The sequence below is a fragment of the Malassezia restricta genome, chromosome V (assembly GCF_003290485.1).
Source record: "Malassezia restricta chromosome V, complete sequence".
NCBI lineage: Eukaryota > Fungi > Basidiomycota > Malasseziomycetes > Malasseziales > Malasseziaceae > Malassezia > Malassezia restricta.
Genome location: NC_040197.1, coordinates 435,632 through 451,689, shown reverse-complemented (window position 1 = coordinate 451,689; position 16,058 = coordinate 435,632). Strand labels below are relative to the sequence as shown.

The 16,058-nt window shown below is 54.8% G+C and overlaps 8 protein-coding genes across 8 annotated transcripts; 4 read left to right on the top strand and 4 right to left on the bottom strand.

Annotated features, from left to right (window-relative positions):
* Nucleotides 1-216: 216 nt before the first annotated feature.
* On the top strand, nt 217-2,767 carry MRET_3096 (F-box and WD-40 domain protein MET30; the record flags this gene model as incomplete). Its single annotated transcript, XM_027629723.1, has 2 exons — nt 217-558; nt 776-2,767. The coding sequence occupies 2 exons, from the start codon at nt 217-219 to the stop codon at nt 2,765-2,767; spliced, it is 2,334 nt and encodes a 777-aa protein (XP_027485709.1).
* A 30-nt stretch (nt 2,768-2,797) lies between these two features.
* On the bottom strand, nt 2,798-3,199 carry MRET_3095 (Yqey-like protein; the record flags this gene model as incomplete). The annotated part of the gene is made up of 1 exon (XM_027629722.1): nt 2,798-3,199. The coding sequence occupies one exon, from the start codon at nt 3,197-3,199 to the stop codon at nt 2,798-2,800; it is 402 nt and encodes a 133-aa protein (XP_027485508.1).
* Nucleotides 3,200-3,220: 21 nt separating this feature from the next.
* MRET_3094 (cytochrome p450) lies at nt 3,221-4,885 on the bottom strand (the record flags this gene model as incomplete). Its single annotated transcript, XM_027629721.1, has 1 exon — nt 3,221-4,885. One exon carries the CDS (start codon nt 4,883-4,885, stop codon nt 3,221-3,223), a length of 1,665 nt encoding a protein of 554 aa, XP_027485257.1.
* A 144-nt stretch (nt 4,886-5,029) lies between these two features.
* MRET_3093 (endosomal peripheral membrane protein) lies at nt 5,030-9,382 on the bottom strand (the record flags this gene model as incomplete). The annotated part of the gene is made up of 1 exon (XM_027629720.1): nt 5,030-9,382. The coding sequence occupies one exon, from the start codon at nt 9,380-9,382 to the stop codon at nt 5,030-5,032; it is 4,353 nt and encodes a 1,450-aa protein (XP_027485711.1).
* Nucleotides 9,383-9,487: 105 nt separating this feature from the next.
* On the top strand, nt 9,488-10,924 carry MRET_3092 (uncharacterized protein; the record flags this gene model as incomplete). Its single annotated transcript, XM_027629719.1, has 1 exon — nt 9,488-10,924. The coding sequence occupies one exon, from the start codon at nt 9,488-9,490 to the stop codon at nt 10,922-10,924; it is 1,437 nt and encodes a 478-aa protein (XP_027485712.1).
* A 26-nt stretch (nt 10,925-10,950) lies between these two features.
* MRET_3091 (pyrroline-5-carboxylate reductase) lies at nt 10,951-11,883 on the bottom strand (the record flags this gene model as incomplete). The annotated part of the gene is made up of 1 exon (XM_027629718.1): nt 10,951-11,883. The coding sequence occupies one exon, from the start codon at nt 11,881-11,883 to the stop codon at nt 10,951-10,953; it is 933 nt and encodes a 310-aa protein (XP_027485713.1).
* A 454-nt stretch (nt 11,884-12,337) lies between these two features.
* MRET_3090 (26S proteasome regulatory subunit T3) lies at nt 12,338-13,567 on the top strand (the record flags this gene model as incomplete). Its single annotated transcript, XM_027629717.1, has 1 exon — nt 12,338-13,567. The coding sequence occupies one exon, from the start codon at nt 12,338-12,340 to the stop codon at nt 13,565-13,567; it is 1,230 nt and encodes a 409-aa protein (XP_027485714.1).
* A 252-nt stretch (nt 13,568-13,819) lies between these two features.
* On the top strand, nt 13,820-16,037 carry MRET_3089 (histone-lysine N-methyltransferase SUV420H; the record flags this gene model as incomplete). The annotated part of the gene is made up of 3 exons (XM_027629716.1): nt 13,820-14,019; nt 14,051-14,113; nt 14,138-16,037. 3 exons carry the CDS (start codon nt 13,820-13,822, stop codon nt 16,035-16,037), a joined length of 2,163 nt encoding a protein of 720 aa, XP_027485758.1.
* Nucleotides 16,038-16,058: the final 21 nt, after the last annotated feature.

Below are 16,058 nucleotides of genomic sequence, written 5' to 3'. Positions count from 1 at the left end.
CCCGTCGAGTCCACAGAGCGCTAGAAAATTGGAGACGTGATTAGTCAGCCTAGATGACGTGCGTTCCAGCGTGTCGGCAATAAGTGGCGTCGATGGTCATAGAAGGACGTCGGGGCCCTTTTCTCGCTTGCGCAATTATTGTGTGCAACGAAGGGACAGACTCACGTCCTCTGCCCAGACGCAGAAATTTCGCCACACTTGTCTCAAGTGAGCTTTATGGATCCGCAGCCGACGCAGCATAGTGCTCTGAGTAAGGTCAACGCGGGAAACCCGTCTGTGCAGGGAAACGTTGCAGTACCTCAGGATGCTGCAGCGGCGTCCCAACTTGAGCAGGATTCATGCTCATGTTCCCCTAAGATGATGCCTACAGATATGACCAATGTCCCACAACGTCTCTATGGCTACGAAATGCTCGATCGCGAGGCTAGCAGGGAGAACGAGAAACAGGCGGATGGCTCTTCCTCGACGGATGTAGTACGGCTTCTCTCTCGCTCGGAGAACTTGTGCGTGCGCCACCAGCGGATGGCAGATGAGGGTGCTAACGCACGCCTCCAAAAGGTACGTTGCAAATGTCTGGCGCCTCGATAAGCATGCGCCGTTCACAGCTGGCTGCCGATGGCCCAACGTGGCGAGCTGTGGCGGGCGGTTTTTATGCGCTATTTGGTGCACGCTCTGCATGCAATATGAATCCGCGTAGTTTGAAGCACTTGCCCTATTTCCTGGGCATGCTCGCTATAGAGGCGCCGGAACAGTGTTGGAATACTTACACATACAGTCGATTGATGGACTTTCTTACGACGAAAAAAAGGCAGTCAACACAGTGTGGTCGCTTTTTTCATCGTCACCGCATTCCCGTCGCGCTTTGATTCTGCGCGGTATCCTGACAATGTGCTGTTTTAGCCAGCTCTCTCTGCTATCCTCAGAGCTTGCTATGGCCATTCGAATCGATCCATTTACTTTATTTCCGGCTGATGTCTCGCTGCGTGTGCTGGGCTACCTCGATGCTATCAGTTTGGGGCGAGCAGCGCAGGTGAGTAAGCTGTGGCGCTCTCTGGCGGACAATGATTTACTTTGGCGTAATATGTGTGAACAGCACATCGAGCGCAAATGTGAAAAATGTGGTTGGGGTTTGCCGCGCCTGATCGACAGCCATGGGCACGCCGAAAATACCGAGTCTTCGCGCGATGACGAGTTGCGTCAAGCAGCAAGCACTGTATCGGATGGAAGCCTGCGCCGCAGTATCACTGCGGCAGCGAATGCCGCTGCACTCGAACGCCGTAAATCATACAGCGATGCAGCAGAACATACCCATGCCTCATCAGCAGTCGAGGGGCCACGTCAAAAGCGGGCGCGTACAGAAACGAACCAGGCACATTCACGGCGATGGAAGGCCGTTTATTGTGAGCGACTTGCGATTGAGCGCAATTGGCGGTATGGTCGCTACTGTGTGCGTGTCTTGCGTGGGCATACCGAGGGTATCATGTGCCTTGCATTCCGGGAAAAAGTCAGTCATCTACCATACCCGGTGATGGTGACGGGCAGCTACGACCGAACGATTCGTGTGTGGAACTTGCAGACGGGCGAAACTTTGCGTGTACTCTCAGGTCATGCACGAGGTGTGCGGTGCTTGCAGTTTGATGACAGCAAAGTCATTTCTGGTTCGATGGATCGTACACTCAAGATCTGGAATTGGCGCACCGGCGAGTTACTGCGCACGCTGGAAGGACACACGGAGGGTATCGTGAGTTTGACGTACAACGATCGTGTCTTGGCGAGTGGTAGTGCCGATAGCAGTATCCGTATATGGAACTGCCAAACGGGTGAATGCTTCCCGCTGAATGGACACCGCGATTGGGTCAATGCGCTCCAGTTGTGGACGGCGCCGAGCCATGGATCCTCGAATCCTAGCATGTTTTTGTACTCAGCGTCAGATGACTTTACGATCCGCCTTTGGGATTTACAAACCCGTGAGTGTCTCATGGTGTTCCAGGGCCATGTGGGACAGGTGCAATCACTCAAGCTGGTTATGATGAACCAGTCGACCGTTCAGAAACTGGCGCGCGGCTCTATGCGAGTCTCGGGCGCCACAGAAGGCGGCGTTGTAGGCTCGTCGTATCGTGAAGACGGGGATGCGAGTACTATGCCAACTTCGGCGCAGACCTCGCTCGGCGACTCGACAAGCCAAGCGTCAGATCGCATACCTAGCCGCTTGCTCAAGGCTCACGAGCGTCTGTGTGCTGCGAATTTAGTGCCGCCCCTTCCACCGTATGCTACGCTGCGGGACTTGGAAGATGGTATCTTTGACGATGTGCTTGATGAGACAGAAGCGGGCACCCAGAAGACGGGATGCAAATCTAAACGCCCTGTTCTGGTGTCCGGATCGTTGGACAATACCCTCAAGTTGTGGGATGTGCGCACGGGCCGGTGCTTCCACACTCTCTTCGGGCACGTTGAAGGCGTATGGTGCGTCGACTGTGACACACTGCGCATTGTGTCGGCGAGTCATGATCGGACCATCAAGGTTTGGGATCGCGACACGGCGCAATGCCAGATCACGCTCGTGGGACACCGCCGAGCTGTAACGACCGTGGCCCTAGGTGATGATAAAATCCTGAGTGGCAGTGATGATGGCGACGTCCGTGTTTGGAGTTTCTGTACGCCCGAGGATGCCAAACCAATGCCCACATCGACGAGCACCCACATCCAACCATGCACGGTGGTATCTCCCCCACCCCCCATTCCGCCAACAATGAACGCACAAATGTGAATTTAGTGTTATAATAGTAACGACCGACAACTATTTAGGCAGCAAGTCTTGCAGAATACGCACTTCATGTTCCTCCTTCTCGGCCAGGTCGACACGTGGCGCCGGCTTGGCTTGGCGAAACACCTTGGCTGCATCCGTGCGCTTTTTGATACCCTTTTGGAGCATCTTGATAATGGAAGGCGGCTTTTGATTTGGCTGCATCTTGGTCTTCTGCGCGTACTGCAGGTCTGTGAGGATGCCGCCGAGTAGGGTGGCCAGCTCCGAGTCTTTGGCCAGGCGTGCCTGCTTCCACTTTTGCTTTACATTCGCAAGCGTAGGCTCGTCCAGTGGGTTAGGTCCAGATGGCGGACGTGCCGGCACATCACCCAGGGCGATGCGGCTTGTATGCAGGAGGCGACGCCACGACGCAGTTCGCAAAGTTTGGACAAACATGAGGAAAGATGAGATGCAGCCCTATTCTCCACTACGAGAAATCCGCCGAATTTGTAGCACACAGGCATCGACCCCTCTCTGGGCATCCAACGGACGGGCCACGGGCCACATTTTCGGCACGATAGGCCGACCATCCCATTCGAAGTGAAAGGATGGCAGGATGGATGCGATAAACACCTTCATTTCAAGAATGGCAAAAGAACTGCCAATACAGGCCCGCGGGCCCATGAGGAATGAGAGGCCATGATGAGCAGGGATGACTGATCGACCAGGCAAGGGCTCGGACCATCGCTCAGGCCGGAAAGCGTCTGGTTCAGGACCCCAGTATGCTTCCGAGGTCATGAATGCGGACAGAGGGAACAGTAATACCATGCCGGGATGGACTTGAACGTGCTTTCGGTTGGAAAGAGGAATCCATTCCGTTTCTGTTGCCACGCGCGACGTCGTGTGGACAGCGCTCTGTAAACGCAGACACTCGCGTATGCACCAATCGAGGTATGGAATGTCGTCCAGCTCTTCCTCGGACAAAGCGCGGTCACCTGTTGAGCCCGCTTGGGGTGCTAGTCCTAGCGACGCCCGTTTTTCCACAATAGCACGACGTAGTGTTTGCTGACGCGTTTGGTCTTGCGCCAAAAACAAGAAGAGCCATGCCAACTGCGTCGATGTCGTCTCGTGACCAGCAAAGATAAACGTGGACACTTGTGCATGCAGTTCGGCATCCGTCAATACATTGCGGTCCAAGATACTGCGCTTTTCCTCAGCATCGCGCTCGGCATTCGCGTTGGCGCGCAACAGGGCGGACAAAATATCCGGACTCGGCTCACCCGCCTTGATACGTGCCTTGGCGTCATCTACGACTTTACCAGCCAAGTCGAAAAGCACGCGCGTGGCGCGTCGAAAAGCACGCGATGATAGCCCCACTGGAATATGTTCCAGAGCTGGGAAGTACATGGACAGTATATCCACCATCACAGTGAACCAGCCTGGATGTGATGCGATGAACTGAGCACGCTCCAGGGCCGCTGTGAGTGGATGGGCTTCACACACCGCGCCGTTTGGATCGGACCGCAGTGAAGCCAGTGTCCCAAACTTGACGCCCAAGGCACCGTCGCCCAGCGCGTCCAAGGTAGCTGCACTCATTGTAGCATACATGTCGACGAGAGCGGTTTCGCTGCGCTGTAGACAGGTGTCAAGGTAGTCCATAGCATCATAAACATGCTCCTGAAACACAGGTGCGAGGCGCTTGATGTTTCGTGCCTGGAATCCTGGTTGGATAGCGCGTCTTTGGCGGCGATGATCCATGCCTTCTGACACAATTAGTCCGTTCCCCATAAAGCTGGCAATGAGGCGCTGCGATATGCGCATCTTGGGAAAAGCATAAGCGCGCTTGCGGAACACATAGTCAAATGCAACAGGATCCATCAACATAAGTCTAGGCTCGCCAAAGGTGCCCCAGAACCGCACGGCGCCTCCAAACGTCTGTGTCCACGCACGGCATACGGCACCGATGTCGCGGTACATGAACGTGCGCAAGTTGCCCATAAGCCATGTTTCGCGTGCTGGACCTGGCACATCACGGAGCCATTGGTGCCATCGAATCTGGGTGTATGTAAGGGCACACACCACATAAACTGTGATGACAGTGGCAGGTGCAGCCAGGGCGAGCCAACAAATGTGCCACAGCATATCGTATGAATGCAGGCGGACGCCACTCACTCACTGGATCCATACAAACCCGACATGCCGATCCTGTGTGTCCCTATATACATTTCGTCCTAGGCAAGTTTCTTTGTCCTCTTTGTTCATCAAGAACAAGGGGTCTGTGCACCATCACGTGAGTAAAGCCGTGCGGCGTGCCACTCCGGCGGCGGCCAAGGCCTGGGGGCAGGTGTCTGGGCTGTTCGCTGGGATGGCAGGTGGTATCGGCGGCAGCGACGTGCCGACATGAGCGATCTGCAGACAAGCATCAGCGCGTGCGGTCGCAATATCGTCCAGGACATGACTTAACACGAAGAGATGAGCATCTGCAGCGTACGCATGACCTTGGTACACGTGTGTAGGCGCACGAAGTGTCAGAAGAGCTCGCAAAAGGAAATTGGCTTCTTCTACACGCACACGCGGGAGAGGTATGCTGCCGCGGATCCGGGCATCGTCCATGAATGCTTGCAAGATACACTGACATCGCGCCACGATCATGGGCAAGAGACGCACAGCGATAGCCTTGCCACCAGGCGTCGATGTCGAGGAGCATTGGCGAAAAAGTACGTGCCACGTCTCGTAGACCATACGCTCGCGGGGCGTTGGCTGGCACGGCTGCGTCAGCGTGCCCCATGCCGCGTACAAGTGCGTCGCTTCTAGTGCACGAGGCAGGAACTGCGTCAAGGCCGGCTGCGCCGCTTGCTGAGCTCCTGCCTTGGGTAAGACATGTTCCAAGCACGCCAAGAGATGGAGCGCACATGCATCCTCTTCGTCCGTGGGCATACTATGCGCATCTGCACACATGGCCGTGGCCATGGCATCAAATAAGGTATGCCAATACTCTTCTGTCTCGACCTCGGTTCCATATTCTGCGATCCGCACCAAAGCTCTGCACACGACACACCATGCGCTCGGCACACCGGGCTCCGGGCACGCCTTGAGCGGCCTCACAAGCACGCGAAGCATAGAGGCCAGGCATGCGTCTGGGGTGCCTGCCTCTTGCTCGAGAATACGCAACCATTGAGCCATCCACTCGCCTGTGAGCTCTGTGTATAGTGCTTGCATGCGCACATGTTTGGCATGTAAAGATGCGGCGTAGGCCATATCGGTACACCGCACGAGTTCATCGAGTACTTTCGGCCGCACCGTGGTCTGCGTGGCCAGAAAGTCAAAGGAAGCCTGCACATGTCTCACGAGCTCTCGAAGATGGGACAGAGAGAGCGCATCGGCCACGCTGAGTCCGCGGCGCATGCAGCTATGAAGCGCATGAAGCATAGAGGCAGACTCATCCACACGGGACCGCTTTACAAACAGCATGTACAGCATATCAGCCAGGAGACCCAGATCCGGCATGGACATGCGAGCTTGGGTATCACACAGGCGCAGCACTGTCGGCCATGCCTCGTGCCACCATGCCTGTGTATCGTCTTGCAGATGCAGTACGCTGTGCAGGGCCTCCAGCATGACACGCATCACGTCATCCGAAGGCTCACGCGCCACAGTCTCTTCCATGGCGTGGAGCCAGCGCGCCCACATGGCAGGCCACGCAGGATCCGTTCGCAACGCTGGCACCATTGCCACGACGCGGGCAGTGCCATGAAAAGCGCGTGCCGGTGCGTGTTCGCCCTCAACGAGAGGAAGCAGTACATCGGAGAGCACGCGTATCCAGTCCTCTGCACGAAAAGACAAGTGGTACTGCAGCAGCACCTGAAATAAGTTGGCTAGCGCACATTCGGCCATATTCGCCTGTGGCACCTGTGCCACGTCGCGCAGGCGCTGTAGTAACACCAGCCACAGCTCGACTGCCTGCTCACGATCACGGCGCTCAATGCTCTCTGTCAAGTCCCACAGCGTGCCATTCGCTTGGAGGGCCATCGCCACGTCCTCCGTCTGCATGCTAAAGCTCGGCAGCGCATTGATGCACAGCACCAACTCTGCGTCGTTGAGCATGGGTAAGTACGAAGCACACACGGACTGCATGCATGCAAAAGCAGTGCGCAGTAGAGGCATAGGCGCAGCGCCAGAGGCGCGGATAGCACTGGCGTCCTTCGCGGCTGCCTCACACATCGCAAAGACGTGCTCCCACCCATAGCTCGTGCGTCTCAGCATATGTACTTGCGACTCAAGGATGCGATGCAGCGTGCTGAGCGCAGCGTTCCGTACCGATACATCCGTAGACCCTGTGCGTCGTTCCAGTATACCTTGGCGCGCCAAAGCCCTGAGCATCTCCTGTGGCTGCTCGCCATTGTCCATAAGCGGCGTGCACCACAAGGTATAGATACAGGCGTCGCACACCTGTGCTATATCAATGCGACGCACAGGCGTCATGCGCTCGTCCCACAGCAAGCGCATCAGCACGTGCATGGATGACCAAGGTCCCTCGGGCATGCGTTCGACGATACGCGGCGCCGCAGCGCGCACAAATCGCTCCCATTCGATCAGCATCATGTGCGACGTCGCATCATGTGTCCCGCGCGACCGATCCGCAATCAATTGTGTGAAAATACCCGCAAATGTATCCATCCCCTCATGGTCGAGGTTGGCAGCTGATACAAAGACGCCGCGCAGCAGCCGCCCGAGAGACTCGATCGTCGAAGGCGCCAGCCAACTGGGCTTGTCATCGGGCCATCGCAGCGTCTCTGCCGGCGTATGCACCGTTTCATCGTCGCCCTTACGAAGGCATACAAGTGCTTGGCACACACATTGGAGAAGAGCTCGCCATCGTGACCCGAGATGCTGGCCCAGAGACGCACAAACGTACGCCAGAGCAGCCTGCGCCCCGAGATTTCGAGTACCCAACGCCTGGCCACTGTACGCAGCACTTGGCACGGCCAGGTCACACAGCGTAGCAAGGATCAAATCGCGTTCTGTGGCACACTGCGCCACGCCTGCGGCACAGGCCATGTGCACGAGCGCATCGAGCGTCTGCTCAAAGAACAGATCGGCCCCCTGCACTGTCAAAAACACAGTGAGTCCTTCATTGATGGGTCGGGTATAAGCGGCAAATATCGCAGCCTGTTGCGCCTCGGCAAGGTTATGCGACAAACGCACAAGCGATTGCAAAACAAGACACGGAAGATAGGTGGTCGGCAAAGCACTCGATCCAGGCACGGGCGCATCCGTCTTATCGAGCTGATCCAGGAGCGGCACATGCGGCTCACTTGTCTCCACAAGCATCTCGGCTTTCGAGCTGAGCAGTCCTTCCGCGGCACTACGCATGCCTGCCATAGCGACATCATACATCGTATGTGTGGAGTGCATCGTCGGTGTGTGTGGCACGTCTGGGCGCTGTTCAAGCGCCGCAGCTAATGCGTCGTCCACGACGAGTGTCGAACGTAGCCTTCGGGAAAACTGCTGCACACACTCGACGAGCCTTCCTAATACGCAGATAGGCTCTGCCTGTCCATCAAATTGATCCCACAAAAAGGTCAGAAAAGCGCTGTCTGCGCTTAGCGAGCGCATGGTTTCCCAGGCCAAGACCCGTTGCCAAAGCGCATGCTTTTCGTCGAGTGTGTCCAAGAGGGCTCGCAGGAGCATTTCGACTTCGAGCACAATTTCCTTGTGATACTCACAAAGTAATAGTGCTACCAGTCGCATAACGCGAATGTATACAGAAAACGAGGCCGGTGGCTTGCTGAGTGCCTTGAGTAAAAAGGGACAGGCGGCACTCCGCAATATGTACACGAGTTCCGGGTGCCGCTGGAAGAGGGAGGATTGAGTCGTCAGCACACTCTCCAAAAGCTCCAGCACGAAAGGCTTGGACAGGGTGTCGAGTGGCAAAAATTGGGCTGGCTGTCCATCGGCCAACGCACACAAGTCGTTTAGCAAATGATACACATCGGCGGCACACGGAAAGAGTGTCACAGGACCACTGGGCAGTTCGGCTGTACCCACGGGCAGAGGTGCATTCACAGCTGCGTCTTCGTTCTGAATGGCGTCGAAGGATTGGTCCTCGCTTTGTACCTTTTCAAACACCACCATGACGTTCTGCCGGAGCATCGCAGCGGCGGTGGAACTTACGACAACGACGCGCGAGTGCTCGTATAGCGTGAAACAGAGCATGAGAGCACGCGACAGCAGCTCTGATGTCACATTGGCATACGTTACGAGGAGGGATGAGACAATTTGGAGGATCTTGAGCTGTACATCGACGTCTGTTCGTCCGGGTGCAGAGAGAAGCGTATGTAGCGTATCGATCACTGTAGCAAGCGACGTGTCCGGTAAAATACGGAGTGGTATACTGCTTTGCAGGAGCGACAGAGCCAGCTGAATTACCTTCGGGGAGCGTGTCTCACAAGCCAACACAATCATCTGCAAGAGGGCATGGGACGATGGATCCTTGCAAGACTGCAGCTCCGACACAGTACGATCTGCATCAGCCTGCCATTGTGCCAGCAAGTGGTCGGCGCTCTGTCTAACATCCGGATACTTGCGTCGCGTCTCGGCGACAAGCGCCTGCAGCTCCAGCGCAATCCGCTGTGGCATGTCGTCGAACAGCGATGCAACGCGTGTATCCTCCACTTTCTACGGCCCGAGCGGCCGCCCAACTCCACTCACATAGTTTGTTTCACACTACCTACCACGATCAACATGTCACGTTGTGATGAGGGTGTGGTCCGGACTCTTTTTGACGAGCATGGCGGTGACACACTCACTGCGAAGGACATTTTAGATGTGATGGATTCGTACACAGCCAAATGTGGTGCCCCTATTGTAGATGGTGAGGTCGCCTTGCAGATCACTACATTTGCACGCGAAAACAGCTCGCTTGCGATTGGTGTAGACGAGTTTCTCAGCATGATACGCTCGCTAGAGAATGAGACGGATTCATCCACTGATGATGGATCAAATGCATCCCTTTTTGAGGGAAAACAGGGCAGTGCGACGCCAGATACGACACTTGACTCCGTGGCGCCAGAGAGCCCTGCCAAGCATCGTAGCGCCTTTGCGCCGCGTACGCCTATGCCGCTACCAGCGTCAACAAGTCGCATAATTTCTAAGGTGCCCGTGACAAGCTCCGAACCTGATGTGGCAGGCATTACGGCCCGCTCAGCTCTGATTCGCAAACTCGCGCGTGTGAATGAGCAATTGGATCGACTACATTCGGATCACCAGATCCTTTCGCACGAAAAGAAGCTGAGTGACGCCACATGCACTTCACTACAGCGCGAGATCTATGGCCTCCGTCGCGATCTCGAACAGGCTCACTCACACGGATTCACGCTTGAAAGTCGTGTCCACGAGCTGGAAGCGTCTATCACACAGATTAAAGAAGACCGTGATACACAAAGGCGCTCCGCCCGACAGCTCGATACTCACCTACAGCAGCAGATGGCGTCATTTTCCGACCTCGAAAAGCAAGAGGCCGAACATGTCGCACAACTCACGTCCTTGCAGGCGACGTGCCAAGCTTACGTCACCGACTTGCATGGTCTTCGAGCTACGTGTGATGCTCAGCGCGAGGCTATTTCCGGCCTCGAAGGCATAATTCATGCACTGGAACGCGTGCACTCAGATGCCGAGCAACTGCAACAGGAGGTGGACCATTCGCGTAAGATCCACGAACAACTAGAGCAGGAACTTCGTGCTCTGCACGACGTGTCGGAGCAACCAGGACCTGTTCTGGCCGAGGACTTGGCGCCCTTCGGCGAATGGACATCCTCGCCAGAAGAGCCCGTCTCGGATGTGCATGATCACGTCGCGCCCACCCCATCGACTGCCCCTGCACCAGACTCGCCGACAGGGACTTTGACCCACGCTGCTGAAGCTCAAACAGCTCATAATAGCACGCATGATACCCCCCCTGCACGTCTGTTGTGGAGCTTGATGGTCCATTTACTCCTCGTCACGACCGGTATTTGGCTGGGTTTGTGGATCTACCACTTTTCTATGCTCATCATGCCGGCCCACGTATATCAGCAGCTGCTGGATAAGCGTTGGTTCGAGGCGAATATGCTGGATGACGCTCTCCAAACACCACTGTCCACGACTCTTTGGCAGGAACACTACGTGTCTCGATTCTCGTAGACTTTAGATACCCCGACCTGTCCATACTAACTGCTTTTGCCAAGACCAGCAGCGTGCTCGGCTGCAGTCTGGATCGTACGTGCTACCGTCGACCTCACACGGCCATCTTCCATCTGTAAAAGCCCAGCAATCGTGCATCCACCAGGCGTCGTGACACTGTCTTTGATCGCTGCAGGGTGCGTGCCAGATTCGAGCACCATACGCGCTGCACCCTGCATCGTCTGCGCAGCCAATTCAAGCGCCTCAGCACGCGGAAGACCCATCATGACGCCGCCGTCGGTCATGGCCTCGAGGAACAGCGTCACAAACGCTGGACCTGAGCCGGCGAGGGCTGTGGCCGCGTCAAAGTACTTTTCATCCAAAAAGTTGCATTTACCCACCGCGGAGAAGATCGTGGCGATCAAATCTCGCTCCAGGTGCGTAAGCCATGTCACATCAGAGATCACTGTCATGCCCTCTCGAATACGGCACGGCGTGTTGGGCATCGCACGCACCACCTTGGTCGATGGCGGCACCACCTTTTGGATCGTGTTGATCGTCGTGCCAGCTGCAATACTTACGAGAATCTTGTTCTCTAGCGCCTCCTTCATGCCTGGCTCGCTCATAAACTCAGACACACGCTGGGGCTTGGTACACAGCAATACAATGTCAGAGCGTCGCACTGCTTCGACATTGCGCTGCTGAAACACCTCTACATTCGAGTGACCAGCTTCTGAGAATGTCGACGCCAAACGTTTCGCGGTCGAGTCACGACCTACAGTAGCGATATACTTCTTGGGGAGCGGAACTCGCTCAAAGCTCTCGCCATGTTGCGACGTGGCGGCCAGGTCTTTGGAGTTATCGCCATTTTCCATAGAAAGCTGAAAGTCAAGTACACCTGACAAAATCGCTGTACCCATGGTACCACATGCCAGCACGGCCATGGTCATTTCGCTGCTCTCTCGTTGTGGATGGCTCATGTCAATGGTGTCGAATAACGGCAAGCTCCATCCTTTTGCCATGAACATTTATGACTCAGCCAACCTTTCTATCGTACCACGTCCAGAAACTCATCTATACATGGCAACATGCTACGAATGTATCCAGCTCGTGTTTCAGTCGTATGACGCGTGACAACGTTTGCATGCTCGCGTTCTGCATACCGGACAAGTTTGGCTCTGGCGTCCTTCCGTAGCCTACACCGCCACAGGGCGGCAAGGAAAAGTATAGACGCGAACTTTACTCATAGTCGCACAACTTGCACACACAACGTCGTTGCTCCTACATCAGTTCACATACGTAGAATGGCACGATGTGATGTGCCAACACACAGGCTGCGTAAGCGCTGATCTCTGCTGACAAAGTACACACCTCCACACACTCGATGGTCGTCATTCCACCGATCACCTACATCCCTTGTTCCTCTACCACAGCATGGAAGAAATTGGCATAGTACCTGCTGACACACATGCTTCGAGTTCCAACTCGCGCGGATCCTTTAGCGCTTCAAAGCCAAAGGATGTGTACTATCACTACAAGAAGCTTCAGCAACAGCTCGAATTCCTCACCACAATGGAAGAATACGTGAAAGATGAACAGCGCAACCTGAAACGCGAACTTGTTCGTGCTCAGGAAGAAGTTAAGCGCATTCAGTCTGTGCCTCTCGTGATCGGTCAATTCCTTGAACCAATTGATCAGACAACAGGTATCGTTGGCTCAACAACTGGCTCCAACTATGTGGTGCGCATCTTGTCCACGATCGACCGCGAGTTGCTCCGTCCCGGTAGCAGTGTGGCTCTTCACCGCCACTCCAACTCGCTCGTGGAAGTGCTGCCACCAGAGTCAGACTCGAGCATTGTTATGATGAGCCAGTCTGAACGACCCACTGAAACCTACCAGGACATTGGCGGTTTGGACGTCCAAAAGCAGGAGATTCGCGAAGCCGTCGAGCTTCCGCTTGTGCAGGCTGACTTATACCACCAGATTGGTATTGATCCGCCTCAAGGTGTTCTCTTGTACGGTCCACCAGGAACAGGAAAAACCATGCTTGTCAAGGCCGTGGCTAACGCCACGACGGCCTCGTTCATTCGTGTGGTTGGTTCCGAGTTCGTGCAAAAGTATCTCGGTGAAGGACCCCGTATGGTGCGTGATGTATTCCGTTTAGCACGTGAAAATGCACCGTCGATTATTTTCATCGACGAGATTGATGCCATTGCAACCAAGCGATTCGATGCTCAGACGGGTGCCGATCGCGAAGTGCAGCGTATTCTTCTGGAACTTTTAACCCAAATGGACGGTTTCGATCAGGGAAGCAATGTCAAGGTCATTATGGCCACGAACCGTGCCGATACTCTCGATCCAGCCTTGCTTCGTCCTGGTCGTCTGGATCGCAAGATCGAGTTCCCTCTGCCCAACAGACGCGAAAAGCGTTTGATTTTCCAAACTATATGTGGTCGCATGAACCTCAGCCCGGATGTGGATCTCGAGGACTATGTGAGTCGGCCTGATAAACTCTCTTGTGCTGAAATTGCCTCTGTGTGCCAGGCTGCAGGTCTACAGGCTGTGCGCAAAAACCGCTACGTTGTACTGCCTGGTGACTTTGATGAAGCTTTCAAGCAAATCTCCAAGAAGGGTGATGACAATAGGCTCGATTTCTACCAGTAGACAGTGATTTCTGCGTCATATTCCCCTGCCTGGCGGCCCGAGTTGGTCAGGTCTGCGTTTCTTGCGGCGTTCCCATGTCCCACTTCTGCATGCTTACAAAGCGGGGCAAATTTTCCCAAAGGCGCCCGACTCGCTTGCATGCAAGCTTTACGACCGTGCACCATATACGATCTGTGAGCAGCCGCGCGTCCGACTAAGACGCGTGTGCGCGCAGTGATAAAAAACAAATCCTTCCATCAACTACAAGATATTATGGAGGAGATCACAGCCGATGATGATTTACTATCCTGCATGTTGGTCGACTCCTTGGAGTTCGAGCCTGATATTGTCACGCACAAGATGAACCCGGCGTTTCGACCCATGCGCTTTGACCGACATGCCGTTAAGAAAATCGTACAGCAAAATGTGATTTGGGAACAGAATGTGTCCAAGGGAATGGAAAAGTTCTGCGAGTATGTATTGCCACCGATTCTCACCATTCAGACTTCCTATTGTTCGCAAGCACATGTGCTTGAAAACGCCAGCTCAGAAACGAGTATTTGAAAAGTACGTTGTATTTTTTAACGAAAGTCACATTCAGCGGTACTTGCAGACGTATTTACCCGATGCCGGATTTGAATACGCCATCACCTACCGTTATCGCACAGCACGGTTAGAGCGCGTCAAAGCGCTTGAGAAAGTATCCGACGAGGGTCGATACAATGCGTACTTATCTCCAAATCGCACGGATCTATGTGTCATGGCTCTTCGTCCCTACCACCCAGATGAAATCATAACATATTGCACAGCGGCGTTAAAAGACTTGACGCCCGAAGATGACCAGGCACTCCGGGACGAAGCTGCTGAGGCTCGGGACAAGGATGTACGCGATGGTCATGCTAGACCCCCGCGAGACTTTTCTGTCATCCGATCTTCGCGACGAAAATGCAGTCAGCTTTTATTGGGTCCCGCTCGCTTCATCAATCATGACTGTCGGCCCAACGCAGAATTTCGCCGCACTGGCCAGACACTTACTATTCGATGCATACGCAACATTCAATGCAATGAAGAAATTACGACGTACTATGGAGATAATTACTTCGAAGCGGGAAATAAAGAATGCATGTGTACTACGTGTGAGAGACTTGGTCGTGGCTTTTTCCGATGTACTGGAGCCAACGACGAGCAAGAATGTCGTGAAAGCGATGAGACTAAAGCGTCTCAAAAAGACACACGCAAACTACGTTCATCCTCTGCACGCGCAGCTGCTGAGCAGGCTGCTATATCCGAGCCCGATCATATAATGGCTTTTCAAGTGAATCCTGATGCGAATGGGCCGAATTGTGAATGCCTCACGTGTCATAGTGCGTTCCGTGCGCCAGAAAAATGGTGGACACCTGACGAATGTGCCCGGTGTGAACGACACTACAAGTTATTCAAGTGTGATTGGCCATATCGGTCACCCAAAGAGAATCCTGCTGACCAAACGTCTCGCTCACGGACAAGGATCAGGCCACCTCGCCCGTCCAAAAAGCCTCAGCCTGCGCCTGCTATCTCGTCGCCCGTCAAATTGAGTCCTGTGCGTGAGAAACCCTGCTACGACTCGTCTTCTAGTGAATCTGGATCTCCGCGTCTAGAACAAAGATGTCGGAAGCCGAGTGATACGTCTCATGAACTGCATAAGGCTCCTCGGATTCTTGGCCAGGGAGCGAGCACCGATGTGCTAGCGTCCTACTGGGGTGCACCAGAAGGCGAAAGACGTCGACGGCGCACGAATTTATCCATGGATAAACACAGTGACGTGACTCGACAGAATACCACGTCGAAAAAGCAAAAAACATCTGTCACTTGCGGTAAGGATTCTTCGGACGATAAAATGATGCAAAACAATACATCTGACGCCGAAGTGAGCTGTGTATCAAAACGGGGGTGCCGTCCACCGTTCCGTGAAGCATCAGATATGCAGGACAAATTCAGTCGTCCCGAATCTCCTGTCAAGCCCGTGATTGCCACTCATGGCCCAGAACGGACCTCTGTATCGAATCTGGCTCTTTTCTGGTCAGGTGGTGTTGAGGGTCGCACAAGGCGGCAAGCTCGACTAGCGCAACAGGCTTCTGTCACACCACCACGGATACGTAAGACGGCTGACGAAGCCGCCGAGGCTCGCAAACCTGAAGTAAAGCCCGAACCGTCGCCGATTCAACCGACTGTGAAGCGGGAGCATACGCTGGAGGCATTAACGGTGCAACAGCACTCGCTGGGGACGCCGGTGTCCATTCCTGCCAATTGCCATCCCACAGTGGTCCCTCCGGGCGTGCCTGTACGCCAACCATTACGACGCAACCTTCGCTGGGGTAGCGGCAAAGTCAGCACAAGCCGCGAGACTAGCCATACCCCGCCCGTGCGTGTGTCGTGGCCTTCCACGATGAAACACGAAAGCGCTTCACCCATCACGACCGCCTCTCCATCCACCTCGCCCTCCCCGTCCTAGACTTGTAAACTGTATAACGCA